The 23,622-nt window shown below is 52.1% G+C and overlaps 1 protein-coding gene across 2 annotated transcripts in view; it reads left to right on the top strand.

Moving 5' to 3' along the window:
- The first annotated feature begins 2,330 nt into the window (after positions 1–2,330).
- Brd3 (bromodomain containing 3) overlaps positions 2,331–23,622 on the top strand; it is a 28,759-nt gene continuing 7,467 nt past the window's right edge. The window contains exons 1-7 of one of the 2 annotated variants that reach the window (XM_055599987.1): positions 2,331–2,413; positions 14,490–14,797; positions 15,726–15,863; positions 16,560–16,707; positions 17,423–17,637; positions 19,382–19,753; positions 22,168–22,296. In XM_055599987.1, coding sequence (XP_055455962.1) covers positions 14,585–14,797; positions 15,726–15,863; positions 16,560–16,707; positions 17,423–17,637; positions 19,382–19,753; positions 22,168–22,296 — 1,215 coding nt within the window. In that variant the 5' untranslated portion in view covers positions 2,331–2,413; positions 14,490–14,584. Of the gene's footprint in view, positions 2,414–2,855; positions 2,926–14,489; positions 14,798–15,725; positions 15,864–16,559; positions 16,708–17,422; positions 17,638–19,381; positions 19,754–22,167; positions 22,297–23,622 lie in introns of those variants that run through there. The other variant, XM_055599988.1, reaches the window with a different exon arrangement.

The following is a 23,622-nucleotide window of genomic DNA, read 5'->3' on the forward strand; positions in this document are numbered from 1 at the left end:
ACTTTGTTGGTGGTGGGGATAGCCAGGGAACCCAGAATCCCTCCCTGTGCTCATGGGGCTCCAGGAAGGGGCACTAGTTAGCACTGGCCCTGGGAATGGCCGTGAGCTCTTTTTCTGTTCTCACACAGATTACTCTCTGGCAGGCCCAGAAGAGGTGCTCTAATAAGCTTTTCAGGACACTCGGGCATGTAGTGCTGTGAGAGGAAAGACCAGGGCCTGGAGAGGCCTAGATTCCTGTGAAATCCTAGGGGCATCTCAGTGACAGGCCAGAGGACAACTTGGACACAGCACAGAGTTTCACACAGCTTGGCTGGTTGGAATGGCTCCAGTGCACACTGTTCTTGTTCCACAGGGTCAAGCCTGGTTGCAGATTTGGTGGTGGGGAGGGCTTGGGAAGTTTATGATGGAGTCTTTAGTTTTTTTTATTTTTTTAAGATTTACTTCATTTTATGTGGGTGTTTTACTTTTACCTGTGTTTATGTAAGAATGTCATGTGCATACCTAGTATCCATGGAGTTCAGAAGAGGATCTTAGATACCATGGAACTGGAAACTAACATCTGGGTGCTGGGAAGCAAACCCAGGTCCTCTGCAAGAGCAATGGGTTCTGTTAACCACACAGACGCCTCTTCAGCCCCAACATGTCTTTTAAAGTGTTAAGTCACTAGGCTGGTGAGAGCTGTCTCCAAGTCTGATGACCACAGGTCAAGTCTCCAGGACCCAGATGGTGGAAGGAGAATGCCAGCTCTGGCAAGTGGTCCTCTAAATTTCCACATTTAGTTACATGTTAAAAAAAATTGAGTGGCAAGTCACCCATCCTAGTAGACAGAGTGCTCAGTGTGTCCATCTATAAGAGTAGCAGGAATGGGACTAGAACCTCCATGGTGGCTGCAGTTCTGCAGGGCTTGGCTTTGGGCTGGGGAGCCTGTTCAGGGTTTAACAGTCTAAGGACTGTTGGAACCTCCCAGATCACATTCTCCTGTCCTGTGCTCAGTCTGCAACCTAAAAAGCAGATCTTTCTTGTAGTGGCCACCTTGCCCCAGGGTGAGAGAGGCACCCATGCTGTAGGTCAGAGAGACAGCAATGAAAGCCTGGAGGGGTTCTGTCTTCTTCTCAAATCTCTTTCCAAGGACCCTGGACTTTGAGGTTGGGACCTCCTCATGTATATGAGCTCTGAGGCCTGGGGTAAGTCACTTCTTGAGACTGTTTTCTCTCCAGGGACAGAACATCTTCGGGGTATGTGTGTATGTTGGAAGTGTCTCTGATATTTAATACCATAACCACCTGTGCATTTCCTGCATGCAGCAAAGTGCCTGCTCAACCAGAAATAAACCCAGTGACACCAGGGTCTTGGAATGGGTCCAGCCCACACCAGGAACTGGAACCCTGCATTGGCAGGTTCAGCAGGCACTGATGGAAAAAACTTGTTTTGTTTGTGACGTTTTTGCTGGGGTCTAACACGAACCCACCTTATATTACAGCTGGATAAAAAATGGTCTAGCCCCAAGGTAATCTTCACCCAAAGCATGATCCAAACCGTAACCGAGACCTAACTCTTTCAAAAAAGCAGAAAAAGGTCGAGAGGCTTATCTCGTTCGTGTCTTTCCCTGGGCAGATGGGGACCCACGTAGGCTCGGGGTAGGGAAAGGCTGCTGGCGCAGTTTAGGGCATCCCTTACTGGTGTCTAGCTCTGAAGAATTGGCTTACTTCCAGCACCAGCGGCCAGGTCTCTCTGGAGTCCCCAGGTCTTCATCCCTCCCTAGGGCTGCGGGGCGGGATTGATCGCGGCTCCTCCCCGGCAGGGACCGCCTTGCGCGCGCCCCCGCCAGGCTAATTAGGCACGCGGTTTGTTTACAAACACGAGATCGGGGCCGGTGTGCGCCGCCCTGTTCGTGCGCGTCCGGGTTTGAGGGAGGCTTCGGGGTGCCCGGCTAGTGACCCCAGGGTGCCAACTGGGTTCCCGCCTTTCCCACGCTTTCCTGAGCTTTTGCAAACCCGCCCACCAGCTCTTATGCCTGCGTGTGCCTGAGAACAGAGCCGTGAGGGTGCGCGAGAGGGCCGGGGTTCCAGCGTCGCCCCGCGCCCTGGCGGGCAGCCTTCCAACCCCGCCCACACGTGCCCCCCAGGCCTGGCCCGCTAGCGGCCCGGTCGGCGGGGCGGGCGGCCGGGGGCGCGCTGGGCGGGGCGCGGCGCGGCGCCGGCGGGGCCGGGACATGTAGTCCGTGCGCCTCAGCCTCCCCTGGGCGGCCCTGGCGCGAGCCCGGGCGCGGACTACGACTCCCGCCAGGCGCCGCGGCGCAGCGCATGAGCCCTGTATAGCTCCGGCGCGTCTATTATGCTGCCGGGGCCGGCGAGCCAAAGAAGAGCCGGCCGCGCGGGCCGGGAGGCGACGGCGCTGGAGCCGCCTAGGCCAAGTACGCCTTTCTCTTGCTTCCTTGTGCGCGCGGGGCGGCGGCGGTGGCGGGCCCAGCTGAGAGAGCGCGGCCTCGAGCGCATGGCGCAGGCCTTCCGCACGTCTCGAAGCTCCGAGCCCGGGGCCGCCGCCTCCGCCGCCTTTGTGCGCGGCCGCGATGCAACAAAGCGCGGCGGCAGCCCGCCTGGTGTCGCGGCGACTGCGCGGGCTCCGCTCCCCTCCGCCTTGCGCTCCGCGCCCGCGTCTTGCCGGTCGCCTGGGGCCGGGCTGTGAGGCGTCGCCTTGGTCGGGGCGCCTAGCCTGGACTTGGCACGGCCCGCGCGCTCTCCGCGCCAGCCCTCCCTCACGGAAGGGATTTTTTTTTTTCCCTTTCCCCTTTTCCTCTGCCCGCCATCTTCCGAAGGGGACTGCCCAGAGGACGCGGCGCGGGAAGGTGCGCGCGGTGTGACCGGGGTCGCGGCTGTGCGCGCCGGTGCCACTTTGCCTGCGCCCGGTGGGCCGGATCATCGTGGGGTAGGCCAGTCTGGGCCTGGACTCTGCGCGAGCCTTGCAAGGGGGGCAGTGGCGGCGTGGCTTGGGGGGCGGCGGCTGCCTTTGCAGAGTTGTGGCCCAGCAGCCGACTTTGTGCGCTCGCGAGTTACTGGATTATTGCAGCCAGGCCAGGAGGAAACCCAATTCGCATTTTGAAATCTGCCTGAAAGAGTATTTAATCCGGGCGAGGTCGAGTTGGATCGAGGTGGGAGGGGTGGGGTGCACATCTTTTCCTACTTCTTGTATAACACGTAAGCTAGTTGGGTGAGGAATGCGCACCCCAAAGCCTGTCGTATGTAAGGTTCTTGAGGGTTTCTGGAGAAAATAACCTAGCGGCTTGGGGAAGTTCTCTCCACCAGTTGCTGCGACGGGGCAGGGCTGACGTGGAAGCCATAAACAGCCTTCTTGCCCTTAGGGGTAAGGGGCGCGGAGGGGATTCACTGAGAGCTAGTTGGGGGTCATGCCCTTTAGTGAGTTCACACTTTCGGGCTCAGTCCTAAGGCTCGGTCCTTTGCAATTTTTATCGAGAGCTTTCTGCTTGAAATAAGTGCACAGATGGTGTTTTCCTCTGTAGCTTAAACTTCGTAACTGTAGAAGTTTTTGTCTCTGTGTTCTTTTTGGTTTTCTTCAATGGCTAACATTATGCTGGGTGCAAGAGGAAAAGTTAGTGAAGGAATTGCTAAAGCTCAGCTCCCCAATACCCCCAGTGAGGGCAAGCTGGTCGCTTTTCCCTTATTGTTTTGCCCACTTTCTTAGTCCTTAGAGTGGAGTTCATTGTGTTCCATAGGGGATGTCCCTGAAGAGAGTGTTGTACTGCTTGAAGAGAGTTTCTCATTAGCTTTCCAGGGGCCAGGAAATGACTCCTGCAAGACCAGCCCTAGGCCCCAGTGACCTTTTTGGGTGGCCCTGAGTGTGGCCTCTCATTCGCAAATAAAGGCCTATTTGCTGTTTGTTCTGTCTGAGGCCTTGATGGTGTGCTGTTGACTATAGATCAGGAGAGGTGAGGCACAGGCTTGACAGCTCAGGAGGTGGGGATAATTTCTTCCTGACCTTACTGGTAAGCTCTGGGCCCACTGCTTGAGCAAAGCACTAGGAATCTGTAGAGATCCTAGTCCTAGCCCTGTGTCTAGGAAACCCAGGCATTGAAAAGCTTTGGCAGGGTGGGTGACCAGGGGATGTGCCTGTTCATCTGTCTGTCTGCCTATCAATCTATCTAGTTACCAGTCGTTTATTTTATTTTTAGGAGGTGCCAGGCTTATTTTTACAGAGTAACTGCTATCTTTCCACAGTGCAGTACCCTTCATTAGAAATGAGCTTTGGATAAGGGATGGACCTTGTAAAGACTCCCTCCCTTAGACCCATAGAAGGTGAAAGTGGGGGAGTGTTGAAAGGGAAGGCACTCCCTGGCTTGCTTCTGCCCAGGCTCCTGTAAGCCTAGAGCTGTGCCCCCAGGGCCTCCCAGGGTTACCTTGTCCACTTCCTGGTTTACTGTGGCAGAGCCTTCCCAGGGGGAGGGTGGCCCAAGGCCACAAGTGGAATCCATGCTGCCTACTGTTCAAATAAGGTCAGAAGTGTCTTGATCTCAAAAGGAAGAGCTACAGGGAACTATTGGGTTGGGAAACCAAGATCCAGGGAGACCTATTCATGCTTCAGAAGGTAATATTAAGCAAACAGTACTCCTTCCCATGGGATAGCCTTGAAGCTTATGGGGTCCTGACAAAGCTATCCCCTGCACCTGGGGACTGCTGTTTGCCCATGTGGTGCCCTCTCCATTTATTTGTGGTCACTGCTGCCCTGTAGGGCACCCAGCTATTTTAAGGTCTTGATGGGCTCTTTGCAAAAATTGTCCCATTTTGAGTGCTCACAAGTTGGTGGTCTCCTTGTAGGCTTCTTGGTGGATACAGATCTGAATCTGTGTTGTGTGTGTGCCTCAGGCTTTGGTTCTGGCAGTCCTGCATTGTTGAATCTGATCTCTCAGTGTTTCCATATGGCCTGATGACCTTGAACTGGAGATAGATTTTTTTGGGCAGCCCTTCCCTGCATCAGGCGCAGAGAGGCCATCAGATGCTACAAGGTGTTGAGGGCTGGAGGGGCTTCTCTCTGCTCAGAAGAGTCACTTAGATACAGTGAGGTCCAAGGATCCCTGGTCAGCTTCCCAGTAGCATTTCCAGAAGACATACCCAGACATTGTGACCTGTAAAGGAGGAGCCTGGTGGGACCTGGAGTCTGAGGTGGAAGGGACATTTGTATCCCATCTTAGGGGCAGGATGACCTCAGCTTCTCATGAGCATATATGAATCCTGCTTGTGCAAGTCTACCTGCGATAATCTGCTTGAGTGCAGTTGGGATAGCTACTGCCATTGGGCTTGTTCTGTCTCTGCTATGGCTTGTAGCACAGGGCAGAAAGAAGCAGACTGAGCTCTGCAGGTAGTGCCCTCCCTTGGGCGGTGTGGCCTTATAGACTAAATTAAGGTGGGTTACTACTTGGCTCCTGGTTACCCACTAGCTAGAGCTCTGGAGAGCTGACCCAGCCAGGGCAGATGCAGAACACTGGACTTAGGAAGCAGGTGCCCCTATGGTGCTCAGCGCTCTTAGCTCTGTCCCAGTCTGTTCTAGGTGGGCCTGGGGCCTGTCTTGAGTGGTGTGAAGACAGGGCAAGGAGGTACCCCGTGGGCTTCCGGTCCTCCTATCCACCCGATTCTGTGTTTCTGGTTCTTGTGATCTCCCAGGCCACCACCTTTCTCAGCCTTTTTTCCCATGTGGTCTGATGTAACTGGTTCCTCAGGGCCTCTAGGAAGGGACTTGGGGAGACACTTGGGAGTAAGGGCTGGTTGAGGTTGTGGCTTGCTCTTCGTCTTGGCTGACACCTTTTGGGTGGGTGGTAGATGGAAAGATGAGGTAGTTGAGTTGCTGCGTGTGAGCAGTTGCATTGACCTCCTATCCTGGTCCCTGGTCTTGCTCTAGGGTTGTTCAGAGAAGAGGTGAAAAAGATAAGATGGCAACTCTTGTGACCTTTAGTTGATCCATTTGTAAATCAGGCCTTGAGCTGGCCTCTTGTCATGCAGCCCAACAGGAGAATGTTTCTTCTGTGACCCAGTAGATGCAGGTGCCAGGTGGGCCTGCTGCCCAGCTTTGTTCTTTAAAGTGTTAGCTGTAGTGCACATGGGGCCCCTCAAGGGGTTCCATGCAAAGGTGCTGTAGCTCCCCGTAAGTACAAGGTACATGATCTGGTACATGGCTCTCTGTTGTGGGGTGTCTCTCAGCGCCTCATGGTTGGTCTTGTGTGGCATGGCTATGCTATAGTGCTTCAGAGGCCCCAGTCTCTAGAGAAAGAGAAACTTGGATATGAGGCACCAAGGCCTAAGAGCCTGGGACCATGGGCCACAGTTGGAAGTCAGAGGTGTGGTGACTGTTGACAGCTGCAGCCACTGAGCCTTGTGTGCCTTTCCATAGGACAGCCATGGGTTCAGTAGAGCTGACCCTTCAAGGGGTGGGGTGTGGCCTGTCATAGCTGGGTCCCCTGCCAGACAGGGCCAGACAGCTGTTAGAAACAGGTGTGATATGACCATGGTGAGCTTGGGGTGCTGGCTAGGGCTCCCTCGTGGTGAAGGACAAAGCAGTGCCACTCAGGAGCATTCCCAGTGGCCAGGGAGGCCCCATGTAGGCCCCTGCCTTCCTTGAGGCCCCCAGCCCTGTTCTTCCCCAACCCCCAAAGCAATGGGCAGTTGGCTGTGCCTGTCACAGAAGCTGGCAATGTCCTAACGGATCTGTTTTCCCACACTTGGAGAGCCAACCCTAGGGTGGCCCTTCCTAGGACACCCAACTGGTATGCCAGCGTGAAGGCATTGGCCTGTAGCATCGTTGAAAGTTTTGTAGGGACAGTGGTGAGTTGGGGTAGATGGCCCTGTTGGGGCCTGGCTCTGGTTCCTCCGCCCTGGGTCTCTATTCTCCACCTCTGAGTAGCTCCTTGCCTACCAGAATGGTGGAGCTCACAGAATGGCCACCAGTGTATTAGAACAAGGGTCTGGACTTGGACTATTAGGGTTTCAGGGATAAAAAACCCAGTGTAGGACTGGGGAGATGGCTTAGTGGTTAAGAGCACTATATGCTCTTTCAAAAGACCCAGGTTCAATTCCCAGCACCCACATGGCAGCTCATAGCTGTCTTTAACACCAGTTCCAACGGATCTGACACCTTCAAACTAATGCACATAAAAAAATAAAATAAGATAAATTTAAAAAAAGAAACAGAAACCCAGTGTAAGGAGGGACCCATCAACATAGGATCCTCCAGAGCTATGGTGACTGGGGGAATGAGAAGATTAGGCATGGAGAGATGATGGTCTTATATATGTAGAAATGAGCCCCTACTTATCACAGAAAACAGCCTCTTTTGGGTAGTAGGGGTGGAGACTGACTCTTTGCAGAGCCCTGGCTGTCCTGGAACTTGCTATGTAGTCCAGGCTAGCCTCAAACTGACAGAGATCCTCTTGTCCTCCTCTGCCTCTGTCTCCAAAGTGGGAGAACCTGTTTAAGGGATCTTTAGGCTGGTGAACCAGTGGTCTGTGGCCAGCTGAGACCCTATACTTTCTTGATTCTTCTGTTGAGATCTGGGCATACCCTGCCTGGCTTCTTATTCTGACCTGACCACCAGTGCAGCTGCCTCAGCTCCTCTAGCATCTATGCCTGTGCTGCCTCCTCCCTGAACATGGCCCAGGGCCACTTTTTTTTTTTTTTTTAAGATTTATTTTTTATTTATACCACACCATATCTTACTAGAGATGGTTATGAGCCACCATGTGGTTGCTGGGAATTGAACTCAGGACCTTTGGAAGAACAGCAATTGTTTTTAACCTCTGAGTCATCTCTCCAGCCCCAGGGCCACTTTTTGCAGGTCTCAGATGTCCCTTGCTGGGAGTCCCTGAGGATGGCCCCTGCCTCTTCACAACTTAGGCCTTCTGGAGTCCCTGGGAGCTGGACGGGCCCTGCGCCTTCCCACCTCTCCCCTGCACATAGCCAGGGCAGCCTTCCCAGATAGATAGCCCTCTCAGCTTGCCTTGGAGCTGTAGAGTAGAGGCTTCTTCCCTGGGTCCCAAGAAAGAAAGGCTTTCCAGGCTAGATATACTCCCAGAGTCTGGCAGCTGTCCAGCATCTGGTCTGGGTTAGCATGGGGGAAAGGTGCTGTGTGCTTAGGTGAGTAGCTGTGGAGCTGGCCTTTGCCAAGCCCAAGTGCTGGGCTGCAGTGAGAGCTGGCCCTCCGGTATCTCCTGTCCATTAGTGCTGGCTTGGAATGAAGGCATTGGTGTGACCTGAGCCCCACAGCGTATAGGTTGGCAGGAGGGGGCTGTGAAGTTGCATTGAGCTTGCTGGGTGTTTTCCATGGTGATAAAATTACAGGTCCCTAACCCCCTCCATGTTCTGTCCATAGTTCCTGAGCCCTGGCCTCTCAACTTTGCTGACTTGTCCTTTGGACTTAAAGGCTGGGCTTCTGCTTTCATTCTTGGACCTGGGGAAGAGGGAGGTGGACTGCCTGAAGCCATGCAGTGAGGCTGGAAAACCTGTAGACCTAAAGGCCTTCCTGTCCCTCTGTCCTGACTGGGTTTGGCAGGTAAAGGGAGTGAATGGGGAGTTGGGGCTCTCTAGGCCTTTCTTGTCTTTCCTTGGTGTGGTGAGGGGCTGTCATCAGTGTAGGGTATGAGTTGACTTCACACTCTCTGGGTGACTTCCCATCCCCTGCAGCAATCAGATGCTTCTCCAGGGTCTTAACTAGAGCCTCACTTCAGGTTTCCTCTGGTCTTTGTGGGCCTCTGGTTTGTCTGAATTTCCACACTGGGTGGTTTCATATCCTCTTGAGGTGAATGCCTTCTCAGATGGACTTTCATGCTCATCCTGGAGTATTGTCCCTGGTGGGAGTCCTGTGCTGTCCAGGAATTTCCAGGGCTCTGTAGAGAACAGGCTCTGCTGAGTGGCAGGCCTGGGGAAGTGGGCCTCAGTTTGCCCCTGAGATACAAACTCTGTCTCTGTCATGCCTGCTGAAGTGGTTGCTATGTTAGTGATACTCTGCAGCTTCTGAAGGCCAGTTTTTAGAGGGCTTGCAGCTTCCTGGCTTTCTCAGGATCAGAGGCTGGGCTGGCTGGGCAGCAGGCAGGAGGGTGGCCCCCTGGGGTTACTGCAGTGAAGCGCTGTCTGGCATTTATTGGCTGTCAGTGCAGAGTCCCACCAGCTCCTTTACTCTGTGAGGTTCTGCCATCCTATGTGTGCACCCCTTTGGACCACCATCCAGAAGGTTGATTTCCAGCTCCATGGACACCAGATGTGCACCACAAACATAGATCAACCTCAAGGCAGTTGGAGCCCCTCCTATGCCTTTCCTGGAGGCAGGTGGGGTTCAGGAGAGATTTTGTGTGTTAGAAATGTGAAGTCCTGAGCACATTGCCCCTACCTCAGCTTCTTGAAGGATATTGTCCTCAAGTGTCACTGTTGCTGGGGGCCAAGGAGGAGACTGCATCTGTACTGATTTGTAGGTTGGGGCAAGAGTTGGAGATGGGGGTGCCCTTTCTCTTGACAGTTCTGAACTGCCTGGTTTGTGCAGACCTTAGTTTGTCTTCTGCTTCTTCTATTATGCCATCAAGCTCCAGGAACTTTCATTCATGGAATTTGCAGTTCAGTCCCCTAAAAGATAAGGAGCTTTTGGAATTCATAGCCACAGTGCCATCACCCCCAAAGAATTAGAACTGCTTCCTGAAGGCAAATGCTAAATCAAGATTGATGTCAGTGGCCTCTATTCTCTCTCCAGCAAGGGTTTCCAGCAAACCAGGCACTTGCTGAGTTCTCTGTGCTTCAATCCTGAGTGCCTCACCTTAACCCAAGCCTGGTTCCTGAATTACAGAATGGAGCCTGTGTTCTGTAGAGAAGTCAGCCCACAAACCTTCCTGCTGCTGGATCACTGTCCTTATTCAAAAGCACTTAGCAGCAGGCCCTTAACCATTTGACCTTCCCCGCAGTAGGTGAAGTTGGATTGGAGTGTTCCCTTAGGCCTGGGGGTAGGGATCTACATAGAAGAAACTTCCGTCCTGATAAGAGTGCTGGGTCCACTAGTTTAGCCTTCTGAACTCTGAAAAGGTGGCAGTTAAAACATGTGATCCAGTGAGAGATAGGTTGTAGGATCAGCCACCCTGAGCTATGTAGTGAGTTCCGGATTAGCCCGAGCCATAGAGTGAGTCTTGAATGAGAGAGAGCAAAGAAGGGTGGAATGCCTCTGACCTGGAGGCTTATGAGCATTGCAGGAGTATGTCCATCACTGAGGTAGAAGGCACAGACATGGTCTGCCTGCTGACTTTTCTTTTCCTTTTCTTTTTTCTTTCTTTCTTTCTTTTCTTTTTTTTGTTTGTTTTGAGACCAGGTTTCTCTATGTAGCCTTGGCTGTCCTCCACTCTCTTTGTGGCCTGGCTGGTTTCAAACTCACAGAGATCTGCCTGCCTCTGTCTCCCTGAGTGCTGGGATTACAGGTGTGTGCCACTGCACCTGGCTGCCTGCTGTCATTTCTGGTTGCCATGAGCTCCACCCCTCCCCCAGCCTGGTGCTCCCTTAAGGGTGGGCTGTTAAGAGTTCCCCTACAGCTCATGTTCCTTGTGTTGATGGGAATTCTGCATGTTTGTGTACTCTGGTGTGTCTCTGACTGTGCCTGCAGCAGGCCCTGATAGCCTCTCAGCTGTACTTTTGGGAAGCTTCACTTACCTCCCAAGTCTTCACCCTGATAGCAGCTTGGGCCCACTATGGGTAAGAAAGCTGCTTCTCTGCCTGGTGGTGGTGATGCATACCTTTAATCTCAGTACTTCAGAGGCAGAGGCAGGCAGATCTCCATGAATTTGAGGACAGCCAGGGATAAAGAGAAACCTTGTCTGAAAAAACAAACCAAAAAGAGGAGGAGGAAGTGAAGAAAGCTGCTTCTCCTATGGCATATGACTTTCTTTCTTTTTTAATAATTTATTTTAATTTTATGTGCATTAGTATGAAGGTGTCAGGTCCCTTGGATTGTGGTTACAGACAGTTGTAAGCTGCCATGTGGCTGCTGGGAATTGAACCCTGTCCTTTAGAAGAGGAGACCATGTTCTTAACCACTGAGCCATCTCTAGCCCAGGATATGACTTTCAAGGAAGTCCATGGCTCTCCTTTCTTCTCAGGTTCTGGCATAGCATCTCATGTGAGTGTCTGGTTCACTCTGCAGTGCTGTCTGGTTGATTGAGGGTTGCTAGGCATTGATGGGGGAAGGTCAGGCCAGGCTTATAGTGATCCCTGCTGCCCAGGCATGCCAGATTGAGTGTGCTTTGAAGGGAAATATGTGGACATCTGACTCAGTCCAGATGGATGGCAGTGTGCCAGGCAACTTAGGTATCTAATGGTTGGGGTCCTACCTTTTCTCCCCTTTTCTCTCCTTACCTTGGGGACTAGGCAGCTTGGCTCTCCCACCCTTTCCAGTGCTCACCCTGCTGTCATCCTACTTGTCTCCATCCCAGGCATTAGGGCATTTTTAGGAGATGGGTCTCAGTACCTGGGTATGGAAAGGATTATGACTTATTATCTACCTTCCTCAGAGGAGGCCTTCCTGCACCTTAGCCTGCAGCCTCAGATCCCTTTCAGTGTCGTGGGCCCCCCAGGTCAGATTCAGTCTTATGTCCTAGCTCCCAGGACCCACACACTGTAACAGGACCAACCTTTGTTTCTGGAACGCTCATAAACTGTATATGAGAGTCAGCTTGTGCTGCCTGAGCCTTGAGTGCTTAACTCCAGGCTCAGCCCCATGGCAGATGAAGGGACATACTATGAAGTTGTCAGGTAGCAAGGATGAATTACAACCTTCGGTGGTTACCTCAATATCTGCCCTGCAACCACATGCTATTAGGATTTCAGTAAGTTCCAAGAAGGCCTTGGGAGGACTTGAGTCCCAGGTGCTAGCGGATAGTTGAAGGCCAATGGGGCTACATTACCCAGGGCCATGTCACCTCAGGCTCTGCTGGTTAGTGTGGAATCAGGAGGATTTTGAGCCTACAAGGGATTTGATCCAATATGTTAACAGGGTCACCTCCTTTGTATAGGATAGGACTGTCTGATGTTCCCAGTGTGAAGTGGTGTGGGAGTAGGAACTGACATTCTGCTGGTAGATAGCCCAGGCGTTGGTCTACAGGGGAGGGAGGATACAGCTTCATGGCTGTTGTCACAGGATGGAGGGGCTGCTTGCCCACTGATCTACCCCCTGGGGCTGTGTGTGCCAGGTGGGGAGATGCAGGGGCCTGTGAAGTGCCATACTGTGGGTGCCCAGGATACCTGGAGAGCCTAGGTGCAGACACAGCTGGTACCCAAAATGCTCAGAAGCATTCTTGGATGCAGGATGGGCAGTTAGAGCTGCTTGGCAGGTGACACATATCCAATGTAGGTTTTTGAGACCCTTTCTCCCCTGAGCTGGGTTGGAAGGAATGGAACCTGCTGAGAGTAGAGGTTACCAAATGTTTAGCAGCCAGCCTTCTCCAGAAGAGCTTCAGATTGCAGCATTTACCAGTCTCTGTGACCTTAAAGGGTCCTCAGAGTGCTCTTAGTACCTCTGGTCTTGGAATTGACTGGACACCTTACCTCTCAGTGCTCCCTTGAACTGTTCCAATGTGATAAGCTGAAAGTCTGATGGGCTGGGCGTTTTGGTGGATAACCTGCAGCACTCTGGAAGGTCAGCATGTTTTTTACATACAGTGTAACAGGGAGATAGGGTTATTGCATGCAGTTCAACAAGAAGGCAGAGTTATCACATGCAGATTACACAGGAAGCAGGGCTTATGGTACACAGCTGGATCAAGAAGACGGGTTTGGTTGCTGTGAGAGAGTAACTTGAGATCTTTTTTTTAATTTATTTTTTTATAAATTACAGTTTATTCACTTTGTATCACAGCTATAGCCCCCTTCCTCATCCCCTCTCAATACTGGCCTCCCTCCCTCTTCTCCCATACCCCGCCCTAAGTCCACTGATAGGGGAGGTCATCCTCCTCTTCCCTCTGACCCTACCCTATCAGGTCTCATCAGGACTAGCTGTATTGTCTTCCTCTATGGCCTGATAAGGCAGTTCCTCCCTTGGGGAGGTGATCAAAGAGCCAGCTACTGAGTTCATGTCAGAGACAGTCCCTGTTCCTATTATTGGGGAACCCACTTGGAGACTGAGCTGCCATGGGCTATATCTGCGCAGGGGTTCTAGGTTATCTCCATGCATGGTCCTTGGTTGGAGTATCAGTCTCAGAAAAGACTCCTGGGCCCAGATATTTTGGCTCTGTTGCTCTCCTTGTGGAGCTCCAGTCCCCTCCAGGTCTTTCTATCTCCCCCTTCTTTCATAAGATTCCCTGCATTCTGCCCAAAGTTTGGCTGTGAGTTGCAGCCTCTGGTGACTTGAGATCTTAAGTCTCTGGGGAAGTGAGTTTTCTCACACATGGACCAGAAGGCTTTGCTATTCATACTTCCCCAGTCTCACACCGGGTAGTGGGTAGGGTTCTGTCATTCCTCCATGAGTCTTCAGCTGTGGTTATTCCAGTATCAACAGCACACATTTACTCAGAGCTCCTCACGGAATGCAGAGGGTTTGAGTGTTGGAGGAACAGGGTATATTCCTGCATATGCTCTTGTGTGGCATCCCCTGTTGTACTCCTTGTAGCCTGTCCTTACTACACAGTGCACAGTAGTCTTACTGCATGCTACCTCTACTGTATAGTGCCCTCATTGTAGAGTTTCTGCTTTATGGTGTTCCTGTGTCGGTGCTGTGCAGTGGAGGTGCACTATGACAGCTGCAGCAAGTGTTGTATAGAGCAGGGACACTCTGCATGCTACCAATGTTGCACATCAGCCTGGCTTTTCTGGTGGTCCTGGCTTCTCAGGGATTTGCAGAACTGTTATGGACAGCGCTATGTATGGCCAGCATTCCTGACATCTAGGCTAGGGGATTGTGAAGTGGCAGAATGTATCTTGTTCAGGGACTGAGCACACAGGTGGGATACAGAAGAGGACCACAGGTTATGGCCACCTTTCACCATTCTGATTGGATGAGGATCAGGCATGTCACAGCCGGCTGCCATTACAAACCCCAGCTGGTTCTCCTAGTTACGTCAGAACCTCATGCCGTGCCCTGCTCAGGGCCCCAGCTCCTTGTGCTAGGTTTAAATCTGCAAACTTCTAGTTGTTGCTCATCTCTCAGCTAAGCTGTTGGATACATGTTGTAGTTCTCTGAGCCTGAGTTGTTAAAAATATTGCCACAGCCAAGTAATTGGGAGTCTGCTAGAAATGTGCCAGTTCCAGCCACTCCATAGGGCTGTGAGCTGAAAGTTGCTAGGTCCTTTGTACTCTCCCTACCTCCTCTGGGAGCTGGTGACTCATGTTTGCATTTTTCCAAGCTAGAAGAGCAGTGGCTAGGATGGCTCTGAAGAATGCCACAGGCAAACATCGAGGTGGTAGGGAAGGCAGTCTTTGCTGAGATGGAGGTTCCCAGAGTGATAGCTTCTTTGCTTTCTTCTTCTGCAGGTGCCTGATTGGGCCCAGAAATGGGATGCCAAGCCTCCATGAGGGTCGCCTCTTTGAGCCACTGCTGTGACAGCAAGTGAACAAGCTGCCAGAGGATGTCCACTACTACAGCGGCCGCCCCCACGGGGATCCCGGCAGTCCCGGGCCCTGTGAACCCTCCCCCACCTGAGGTCTCCAATCCCAGCAAGCCCGGCCGAAAGACTAACCAACTGCAGTACATGCAGAATGTGGTGGTGAAGACACTCTGGAAACATCAGTTTGCCTGGCCATTCTACCAGCCTGTAGATGCAATCAAGCTGAACCTGCCTGTGAGTAACCCTTAGCCCACTCCTGGAAATCCTGCCCAAAGGTGGTGTCTTGAGATATTGCAGGTACTGCGTGTGCCTCAGTATCCCCAGGAAGCCAGCAGTCTGGCAGGGTGGTTGCCCCTAGTACAAGAAACGGGGAGAATCTATGGCCTCCATGGTGTAAGAATACAAGGAAGGGGCTAGAACAGCAGTTTTAATCCTGTGAATTGCAGCCCTTTTAGGGATGAATGCCCTTTCACAGGAGTCACTTAAGACCACTGGAAAGCACAGATATTTACATTATAGTTTATAACAGTAGCAAAAATATAGTTATGAAGTAGTAACATAATTTTATGGTTGGGGGCCTCACCACAACATGAGGGGCTGAATTAAAGGTTTATAACATCAAGAAGGTTGAAATCCACTTGGCTAGAGCATGATGGGGCCTGGGGCAGGGGATCACTCAAGCTTTTATCCCATGCACTGGGGTCTGTGCCTCTGCCTACTCATCATGCTTACTTATAGTCAGGTGCCAGGTGTTCAGTAAGGCCCATTTTCCAGGGCCTGGTCCCTTCAGTGCACACTCAAATATCTGGATACAAACAGAGGTAACTGAAGAGTTGTAAGGTGAAGCCCTGGACAGGCACTTTATGCCTTTGGTTCTGTGTACAGCTTGGTCCGTGAACACCTGCAGGCTTGGAATCAGAGTTTGGCTTCATCTGCATGTGAATTAGCTCAGGCTTTGCCCCAGCTGGAGAAACCTTTGGGGACAGGTTTGGCAGGAGTTTGGGACTGGTCAGGCGTCTCCTCAGACTACATACCCCACCTGTTCTGAGGCCTGGGGGCCTGGTCCTGGGAGCCAGCTAACATTTGAGGACTTTGTTCTTCTTGGGAAGTGTAAGAATAACATTGGCTGAATGAGTAACACTTCTGAACATCTCTTTCCTAGGATTATCATAAGATAATAAAAAACCCAATGGACATGGGGACTATCAAGAAGAGACTAGAAAATAATTATTATTGGAGTGCCAGTGAGTGTATGCAGGACTTCAACACCATGTTTACAAACTGTTACATTTATAACAAGGTAAGACACAAAATGTGGGCCCCAAAGCTGCTTGAGGGATGGTACTGGGAGGCCCAGGTTCCTAGTGTGACCATGGTGCCCAGTGAGTCCAGGCCCTCTGCCATGGCTCTCAGGCTCACAGCAGGCCAAACCCTGGTATTCTTGTGGTCAGTGAGTCCCTGTGCCATTCTAATGGCCTGATGGGGGTGGGGTCTGTGGAAACTGGACAGTTTTCAGAGGACACTGACCACTGACACAGCCTCTAGGCTCTATCCTGGAGCCTAGGAAGCCCTATCCTTAGAAAGCCTAAGGGTGCAGAACTAGGGGCCCAGCCTGCCATCAAGAGGAGGTGATCAGGTAGGCTGTGACTTCAGGGGGCAGCCAACCAAAGTGTTGAACAAAGCACTCTGACTTGGGAACTCTGCAGAGTGGTCAGTGGAGGAACAGTGCCTGAAGACAGAGAACCCCGCTTGGGGATTTGCTCTCTGAGCAGTGTGAATAAAGGGAGCTATGGAAGCTCCTTTTCTCTTCTGGGTAAAGGCTCTTTTTATGCTTTGTATTCTTCCGGGATTTTCCACATTGAAAAATATTCTTCTTGTCTTTTCTCCCCGCCAAGTCTCTTAACAAAATTCAGTGCTTTCTTGAACTGCAGTCTACAATGTCTTTTGCAGGTGTGTGCTTCTTTCCTAGTAAGTGACCCGGGTTCTCTGTCTTTAGCCCACAGATGACATAGTGCTAATGGCCCAGGCCTTAGAGAAAATCTTTCTGCAGAAAGTGGCCCAGATGCCCCAGGAAGAAGTTGAACTATTGCCCCCTGCTCCAAAGGGCAAAGGCCGGAAGCCAGCTGCAGGAGCCCAGAATTCAGGTAAAAAGAGGCAGGCAGGGAGGGAGCACAGGCATTCCCTACTGAGGCTGTAAGTGGAGGGGTTGGGTGTGAGTCCCTTGCCCCACTAAGTCTTGTCTCTTGCCTGCCAGGTTGGACAGGTGTGATGAGCTTGACAGGTGGCAGGTCTTAGTTGTACCAGAGAGGTGGCCAGTCTTGGACAGGGAAGTGATTGCTGTAGCTGCTGTCACCTGTCTGTCTGTCCTCCCACATTTTACTTCTGTATTTATTGACTTTAGAATTGGTTTCCCTTGCTTACTGCCTGGTTTAGAGGAGTTTGTCTTTTAGCTTGAAAGAGTCAATTATCCAGAGCCCTGGGCCAGTCTGGGGTCCAATCAAGGTCTGAGAATGGGTATTGATTAGAGATGTGTCAGACAAAATGGCTGACTGGGCAGGGCATGGTTGAAACCGAGCTAGGTGTAAGGAAGGCTGAGTTCTGGTTGTCAGTTAGCTGTGGACTCTTGAGTGGATTCCTCAACTCATAGCTGGCTGTGGGGCTTACTCTGGTTTCCTCTTTCATTTACTCAGTGAACATTGCCCAGGCAGCCGGTCCAACCACTGCCCCAAGGCTAGGGTTCTTGCTAGGGTGTCTTGGTTTGTCCCAAAAGGCTCTAGTGCTATGGCTGAATGGCATGGTCTTAGATGCTTCTGGAAATACTGAGCCCACTAAATTGAGCTCCATGTCCTTGTCTTGAAGGTACACAACAAGTGGCAGCCGTATCTTCGGTCTCCCCAGCAACCCCCTTCCAGAACATACCCCCCACTGTATCTCAGACACCAGTCATTGCTGCCACCCCTGTACCAACCATCACTGCAAACGTCACATCAGTTCCCGTTCCCCCAGCTGCTGCACCGCCTCCTCCTGCGACATCCATCGTCCCTGTGGTCCCTCCCACACCGCCTGTAGTCAAGGTGAGCTTTCCTTCACGTCTGGTGAGGTTGGCTGGGGTCCAAGATCCATAGAGTTCCTGAAACAGGCAGCACTGGGGCAGGTAGGAGCTCTGCTGCCTCTCCGGGTATAGCTGTTTGGAAAGGTTTTCTGCACAGACAAGAAGACCGAGGCTCAGGGGTGGAGGTCACATGGCTGGTGCTGGCCAAGCTGGACTTGAAAGCCCCAGCTTTTTTGGTCTGGTAGTCCTGGTCTTTACAAGCCATTGGGGAAGGTGGAAAAGGTGTGGGGCCAGTGGTTTGGGTCAGAGGGGTCAGATCATCTCTGGTCATCCTGGGGGTAGTGATGGCCAGTGGCACCAGCCTGGATTTGTAAGGGCCTGCACAGCTGTTCCTTGTTTGCTAGGAGTTTTCACAGTGGACACTGTCCTGCCCTGGCCAGGCCCTGCTTAGGTATGGATGGAGTGGGGCTCTCTGAGGTTTGGGATTGGCAAGGCCTGTTGACTCTCCTGCTTTGAGTAGGTCCCATATCAGGCACTCATGTGTGTTATCTTCTTCAATTTGATCCTCACAGCGACCCTCTGGGGCAGGCAGTAGTCCCCCCTCTTACAGATGAGGAAACGGGCGCTCAGGGTTTAAATGGCTCTCCCAAGGTAAAATGCCACCTCCGTTGCCTTCCTTCCCCCTGTGGCCTTCACTGCCTGCACTTCCCGGTGGCGCCTGGCCAGGCTGTTTGCCACAGCAAGTCTACCCTCCCACCCCAGGTCCTCTGCAGCTCAAGCTTGCTGCTTGCCGTCCTGTAGGTGCCCATCAAAGCTTTTGGATGGCCAGCTTGTCACCCTGTCAGCCTGAGGGTGGCAGCTTGGCTGGGAAGTAGCTAGAGGGCTGTCAATGGCAGGTTCTGTTGCCACCATCTGGCCTGTGGGTTTGTGGCTCCTATTGGCTTCTCTGCCCACGTGAGCAAGCTGAGAGGAACCTGCTGAGTAGGTCTCAATATATATATCAAGCCCTGGTTCTAACTCAGTGGTGATACCTATTGGTCGGATTCTTCAGGCTGTGGCAGAGACCCTTTCCCCCTCATACCCCTTGGCGGAGGCTGTATGTGTTGCCTGCTATGAACAGCTGGCTCCAGGTGCACCTGTGGGAGGCTGTGGCCTTTCCTGGGCTTAGCAGCCCTCTGCACTGCCTATGCCTTCGAGACAGTCCTGGTCTGTCCATGCCTACAGCCCTTGGAGTCTCTTGGCCTCAAACTGCTGTGGCTGCTTCATGTCTCCTGGTCAGGCTGCCCCCACCCATCCAGCCTGGAATGCTCCTCCTGCCTCCCCTCCTTCTGCTCAATTTGTGTCTGTTCTTGAAGCACCTGCTCAGGGCCTGGTCTGGCACTTTCCTCTTGGTCTTTAAAGCAGGGAGTCCCTGTCTCTGGCACCAGTGGTGCTTGTTAGATGTTGGGTGAATTCCCTGCAGCACCTCATGCTGCTCAGGTCAGTGGCACGCTCACCCACCTGGATGGCTGAATCCTCAGGGCTGAGGGAGAGTCCCAGCCTCACAATGGCCAGCTATGTGACCTTGGACTGTGGGTCTGGCCCCTCTGAGCCTCGGTGTCTTCTGTACTGTGGGGACAGCTGAGAAGGACATGAGACCCTGCATGTGGTCGCTGGCTTGGCGCCTGGCAGGCAGTCTGTACTGCAGAGGTGTGGCAGCCGGGAGACACATCTCATTTCTATGAACTTCCTTCTTTCTGGAGTTTACTGTTACTTTGTTGTCACAGAAAAAGGGCGTGAAGCGGAAAGCAGACACAACCACTCCCACAACGTCTGCCATCACTGCCAGCCGGAGTGAGTCTCCCCCGCCACTTTCAGAGCCCAAGCAGGCCAAGGTGGTGGCCCGACGGGAGAGCGGGGGCCGTCCCATCAAACCTCCTAAGAAGGACCTGGAAGATGGCGAGGTCCCACAGCACGCGGGTAAAAAAGGAAAGCTGTCCGAGCACCTGCGGCACTGTGACAGCATTCTCCGGGAGATGCTGTCCAAGAAGCATGCTGCCTATGCATGGCCCTTCTACAAGCCAGTGGACGCTGAGGCACTGGAGCTGCATGACTACCATGATATCATCAAGCACCCCATGGACCTCAGCACTGTCAAAGTAAGTGGGGTGGCATGCAGGGCAGGGTGGTGCCCGTGGCCAAAGCCAGTAGGCTCTCTGTGGCCCTGGTGGCCCTGCCTGGCTGAGCTGCACTCATCCAGGTCCTGTTCTGCTGCTGATGTCTCTTGCCCCTTGAGCGTTAGGTCTGCCCACACTCTGTCCTGGTCAGGGACAAGGACCTGTTGGTCTCCGAGTCTATACCTCCATTCTGGTGGAGCATAGATCAGTGGTCCAGTAGTTCTGTATCACCATAAAGGGGGCGCTTTCTGCTTCAGAGGCTAATGCAGAGGCAGGTAGATCTCTGTAAGTTTGAGACGTACTTGTTAGGCCTGGTGTGCATGACAAGTTCCAGGACACCCAGGGCTACTTAGAGAGACCCTGTTTCAAACCCCTGATGTGTAGGCATCTCACAGCAGAGATGAGAGTCTCATGGCCAGCAGGGGTGGGCAGGCTGTGCCTTAGCCCTTGGTTACCTTTGAGCTCTGCCCCGACCCAGACACCGAGAGAAGTATAGAGAGATGGGCAAAGAACTGAGGCCATGAGCTCAGCTGGGCCATCTACATGCCATGGTTTCCCAGAATCAGTGTCTTGTTCTGGATTTTGCTATGTCCAGGCGGATCAGGACCTGATGGTTGTGGAAGTGGACTTGAGTTTTTGTGGGAGAAGGATCCTGGGAGATGATAATAGACTCAGAGCAGGGCTTGGCTCTTCCTACATGGACTTCTAAGACTCTACTTGCCAGTTGAGGCAGTCAGCTCCTTCTCTCAGTCAGACAGTGGGATAGTTGCTTGTTTTATCTGGGCATCCTTGCAAAGGCAGTGGTTTCAGCTCATTGCACACCCTCAGGCGGAACCTCCCAGTTGAAGCTTTATGTCCTAGATTGTTGTGTTAGGGCAGGCAGCAGACAGGCCTGGCCACTTAAAAAAAATGTTTATGCCCATGTTGGAACCACATACATAGTCCCTTAGCTGCTGGAGGCTTTGTTTTACCCTGCCTGACCACTGCTGTGTACTTGTTCTGGAACTTTGCCTGGGGTTCCAGTGTTTTGGCTGCATCGCGACAGCATAATTCCATTTGGTCACCCTCTTGTTTGCCCTTGGGTTTGAGATGAGGCAGCTTTGGGAGTTCAGTTCACCATGTGCTTTGTTGAGGCTTATAGGGAGGCTGTGTGCTTACCATGGTGACTCTTGCAGGGCTGAGCCCAACTAGCACGTCCTGTGAAAAGACTTTAGCACAAGAGTACAAGGCAGCTTCAGTTTCTAAAGACTGCAGTAAAGGAAGAAATACTTAATGTTATGGATTTAGTTTTTGTTTTAGATTTATTTTGTGTGTATGAGTGTTTCCTGCATGTGTGTGTGTGTGCGCACCATGTGCATGCCTGGTGCCTGCAGAGGTTAGAAGATGTTATTGAATCCTCTGGAACTGGGTTTATGATACCATCATGTGGATGATGGGAACTGAACCCAACTACTCTGCAAGAGTAACAAGTGTCCTTAACCGTGGAACCATCTCTCTAGCACTCAGTATGTTGTAGATTTGAATGATTAAACTTAAGGGGGAGATTGTCCTGGCATGTGTCATACCAGCTCCAGGAGGTATTTCTCCAAGTAGCTCTCTGCTGAGAGCATGTGTCTGGGCACAAGGGCCAGGCCTGTTATTGAGGTCCCTCCTCTGTGTAGGAAACCATATCATTCAGGGCTTTGGGGTGGGTGCTTAGCCCCTAGATCACTGGCTACTGGTCTCCATACAAGACAGGAACCCATACCCTCATAAGTAGCTTAAAATTATGCCCACCCAGTCCTCACCAGTCTGCCCTACCCAGCTTTGTGTGCCTGTGTGACCCCACCCAACCTGCTCTGCTGCGACTACTTGGGCTAGGCTTCAGTAGTGTCTGAGGGGCTTTGCTCTGGGGTGGCCAGGTCCCTGCAGTTGGTCAGCATCAGCTCTGTAGGCCCCTACTGCCCTCCACCCTCACAAACTCAGAGCTGCCTCTGGGCCATCTCTTAAGAGGCAAGTTGGTAAACAGCTCCTAGATTCCTCATAGGAAAAGCATAATCTCATTCTGTAAGCTGAGTGGGCTTCCTAAGATTGGCAGAGTTTTCACTTGAAATTCCCCTGAAGCCCTCAACACCAGAACCTTCTGTGATATATACCGTATGGCTGAAAACTCTCAATGAGGTTAGGGTTGGTGTGGGTTTTATCTCCCAGTCTTCCATTCAATGGCTCCTCTTGTTGAGGTGCCTCTTGTTGAACTGTCACCTCTTACCCCTTTTCCTAGGGCTCCCTCCTCTGAGGACTCCAACCCAACTAATTGCCAGATGTCCTGACTGCCAGTTGCCTTGGTTGCCAGGGATGTTCTGAGGATCTGAGTCTATCCTCTACACGGTCTTCTTACACCTTGTTGCTTGTTACAGAGGAAAATGGATAGCCGCGAGTACCCAGATGCACAGGGCTTTGCCGCTGATATCCGGTTAATGTTCTCGAATTGTTATAAGTACAACCCTCCAGACCATGAAGTGGTGGCCATGGCCAGGAAGCTCCAGGTAACCCAGGGCTGGGTGTAAGTGGGATTCACAGCTGAGTTGTACTGTGGGTATTGAGGCTCTTAGATAGTCTGGGCAAACCTGGGCGGTGACGCAAGTGTCGCAGAAGCATCCCCAGCGGGCAGTCCTCTGAGGAGCCTCGTTTCCACAGCCCATTTTGTCTATGTGGCAGTGGGATCCTGCTAATCTTAGAGGGGATTCCAGGATACATAATGAATAGATGATTAGCTTCTGCTTCTGGGGTGGGAAGGTGAAGAGCAGGCGGTGGCCTCTGTGGCTGTGGGAGCCCGTGCCTGGCTGCCCTGCAGAGCATCCCTGCAGGTGAGCCTCTCCATTTGGGGCTGGAGTACCCTAGTTAGGCTGGGAGGTGTCCGTTCTTCTGAGGTGTTAGAGCGGGGTTGGGTCAGCTTACAGTGATTCTTTGTTAGAGAAAAACCGCAGATTGTCTTAAGGGGAGACCAGAGTGTTCTGGTATAGCCTTCAGTGCAAGTGGAGCAATCCATGTGGTTGTTTCACCCAGGGTGGGTGAACACCTGTATGTACTGCCAAGGACCAACTAGGTGCTGAATAAAACACCCTGCTGTTTATGATTTGCGTGGAGAAAGTTATCAAAAGACTTGCCTTTTGGAGACAAAAGTAAAGATTATGAATTAACATTTGGATTTTAGTTTTGGGGTTTTGTTTGGTTTTGCTTTTGTTCTTGTTGCTGTTGCTGTTTTTAACTGAGTCTGAGGGGCTGGAGAGATGGCTTCAGCAGTTAAGAACACTTGTTACTCTTGCATAGGACCTGAGCTTGGTTCCCAGCACCTGCATGGTGGCTCACAACCAGTTCCAGGGGATCCGACGCTCTCTTCAGGCCTCTGTGAGCAGTGCATGCATGTGGTTCATATACATACGTGCAGGCAAAACAGACACAAAATACAAATTAAAAACCTTAAAAACGGTCTGGTTTTTGTAGCTTAGGCTAGTCTTGAATTTGTAGCTATCCTCCTGCCTCAGTTTCCTGAATACTGGTATTATAGGTGTGCCACTACACCTGGCTTTAGGACCTAGAACGTTCTATGAGAATTCTTTAGTTCTGCTCAGACACGTCCTTAGGTCCCTGACATCCATCTTGGGTTATGAGGGCTGGTGGGTAAAACCTTTTTCCCCCTTGTGGGTTCTTTTAATGTTTCTCACCTTCTTTCGAAAATGGGCCCCTGTAAAGGAAAGTGAGCCCCTGTGAGGCATAAGGTCTCCTCAGTTCTGGCTGTGTCCTGCTCTGTCTGGACAGGTCCTGCTGGGGAACAGGGCACAGTAATTACAGAGGTCCTCGTATGTGCAGTA

This window comes from Psammomys obesus, unplaced genomic scaffold (genome assembly GCF_907164565.1).
Source record: "Psammomys obesus unplaced genomic scaffold, mPsaObe1.curated_primary_1811, whole genome shotgun sequence".
Classification (NCBI taxonomy): domain Eukaryota; kingdom Metazoa; phylum Chordata; class Mammalia; order Rodentia; family Muridae; genus Psammomys; species Psammomys obesus.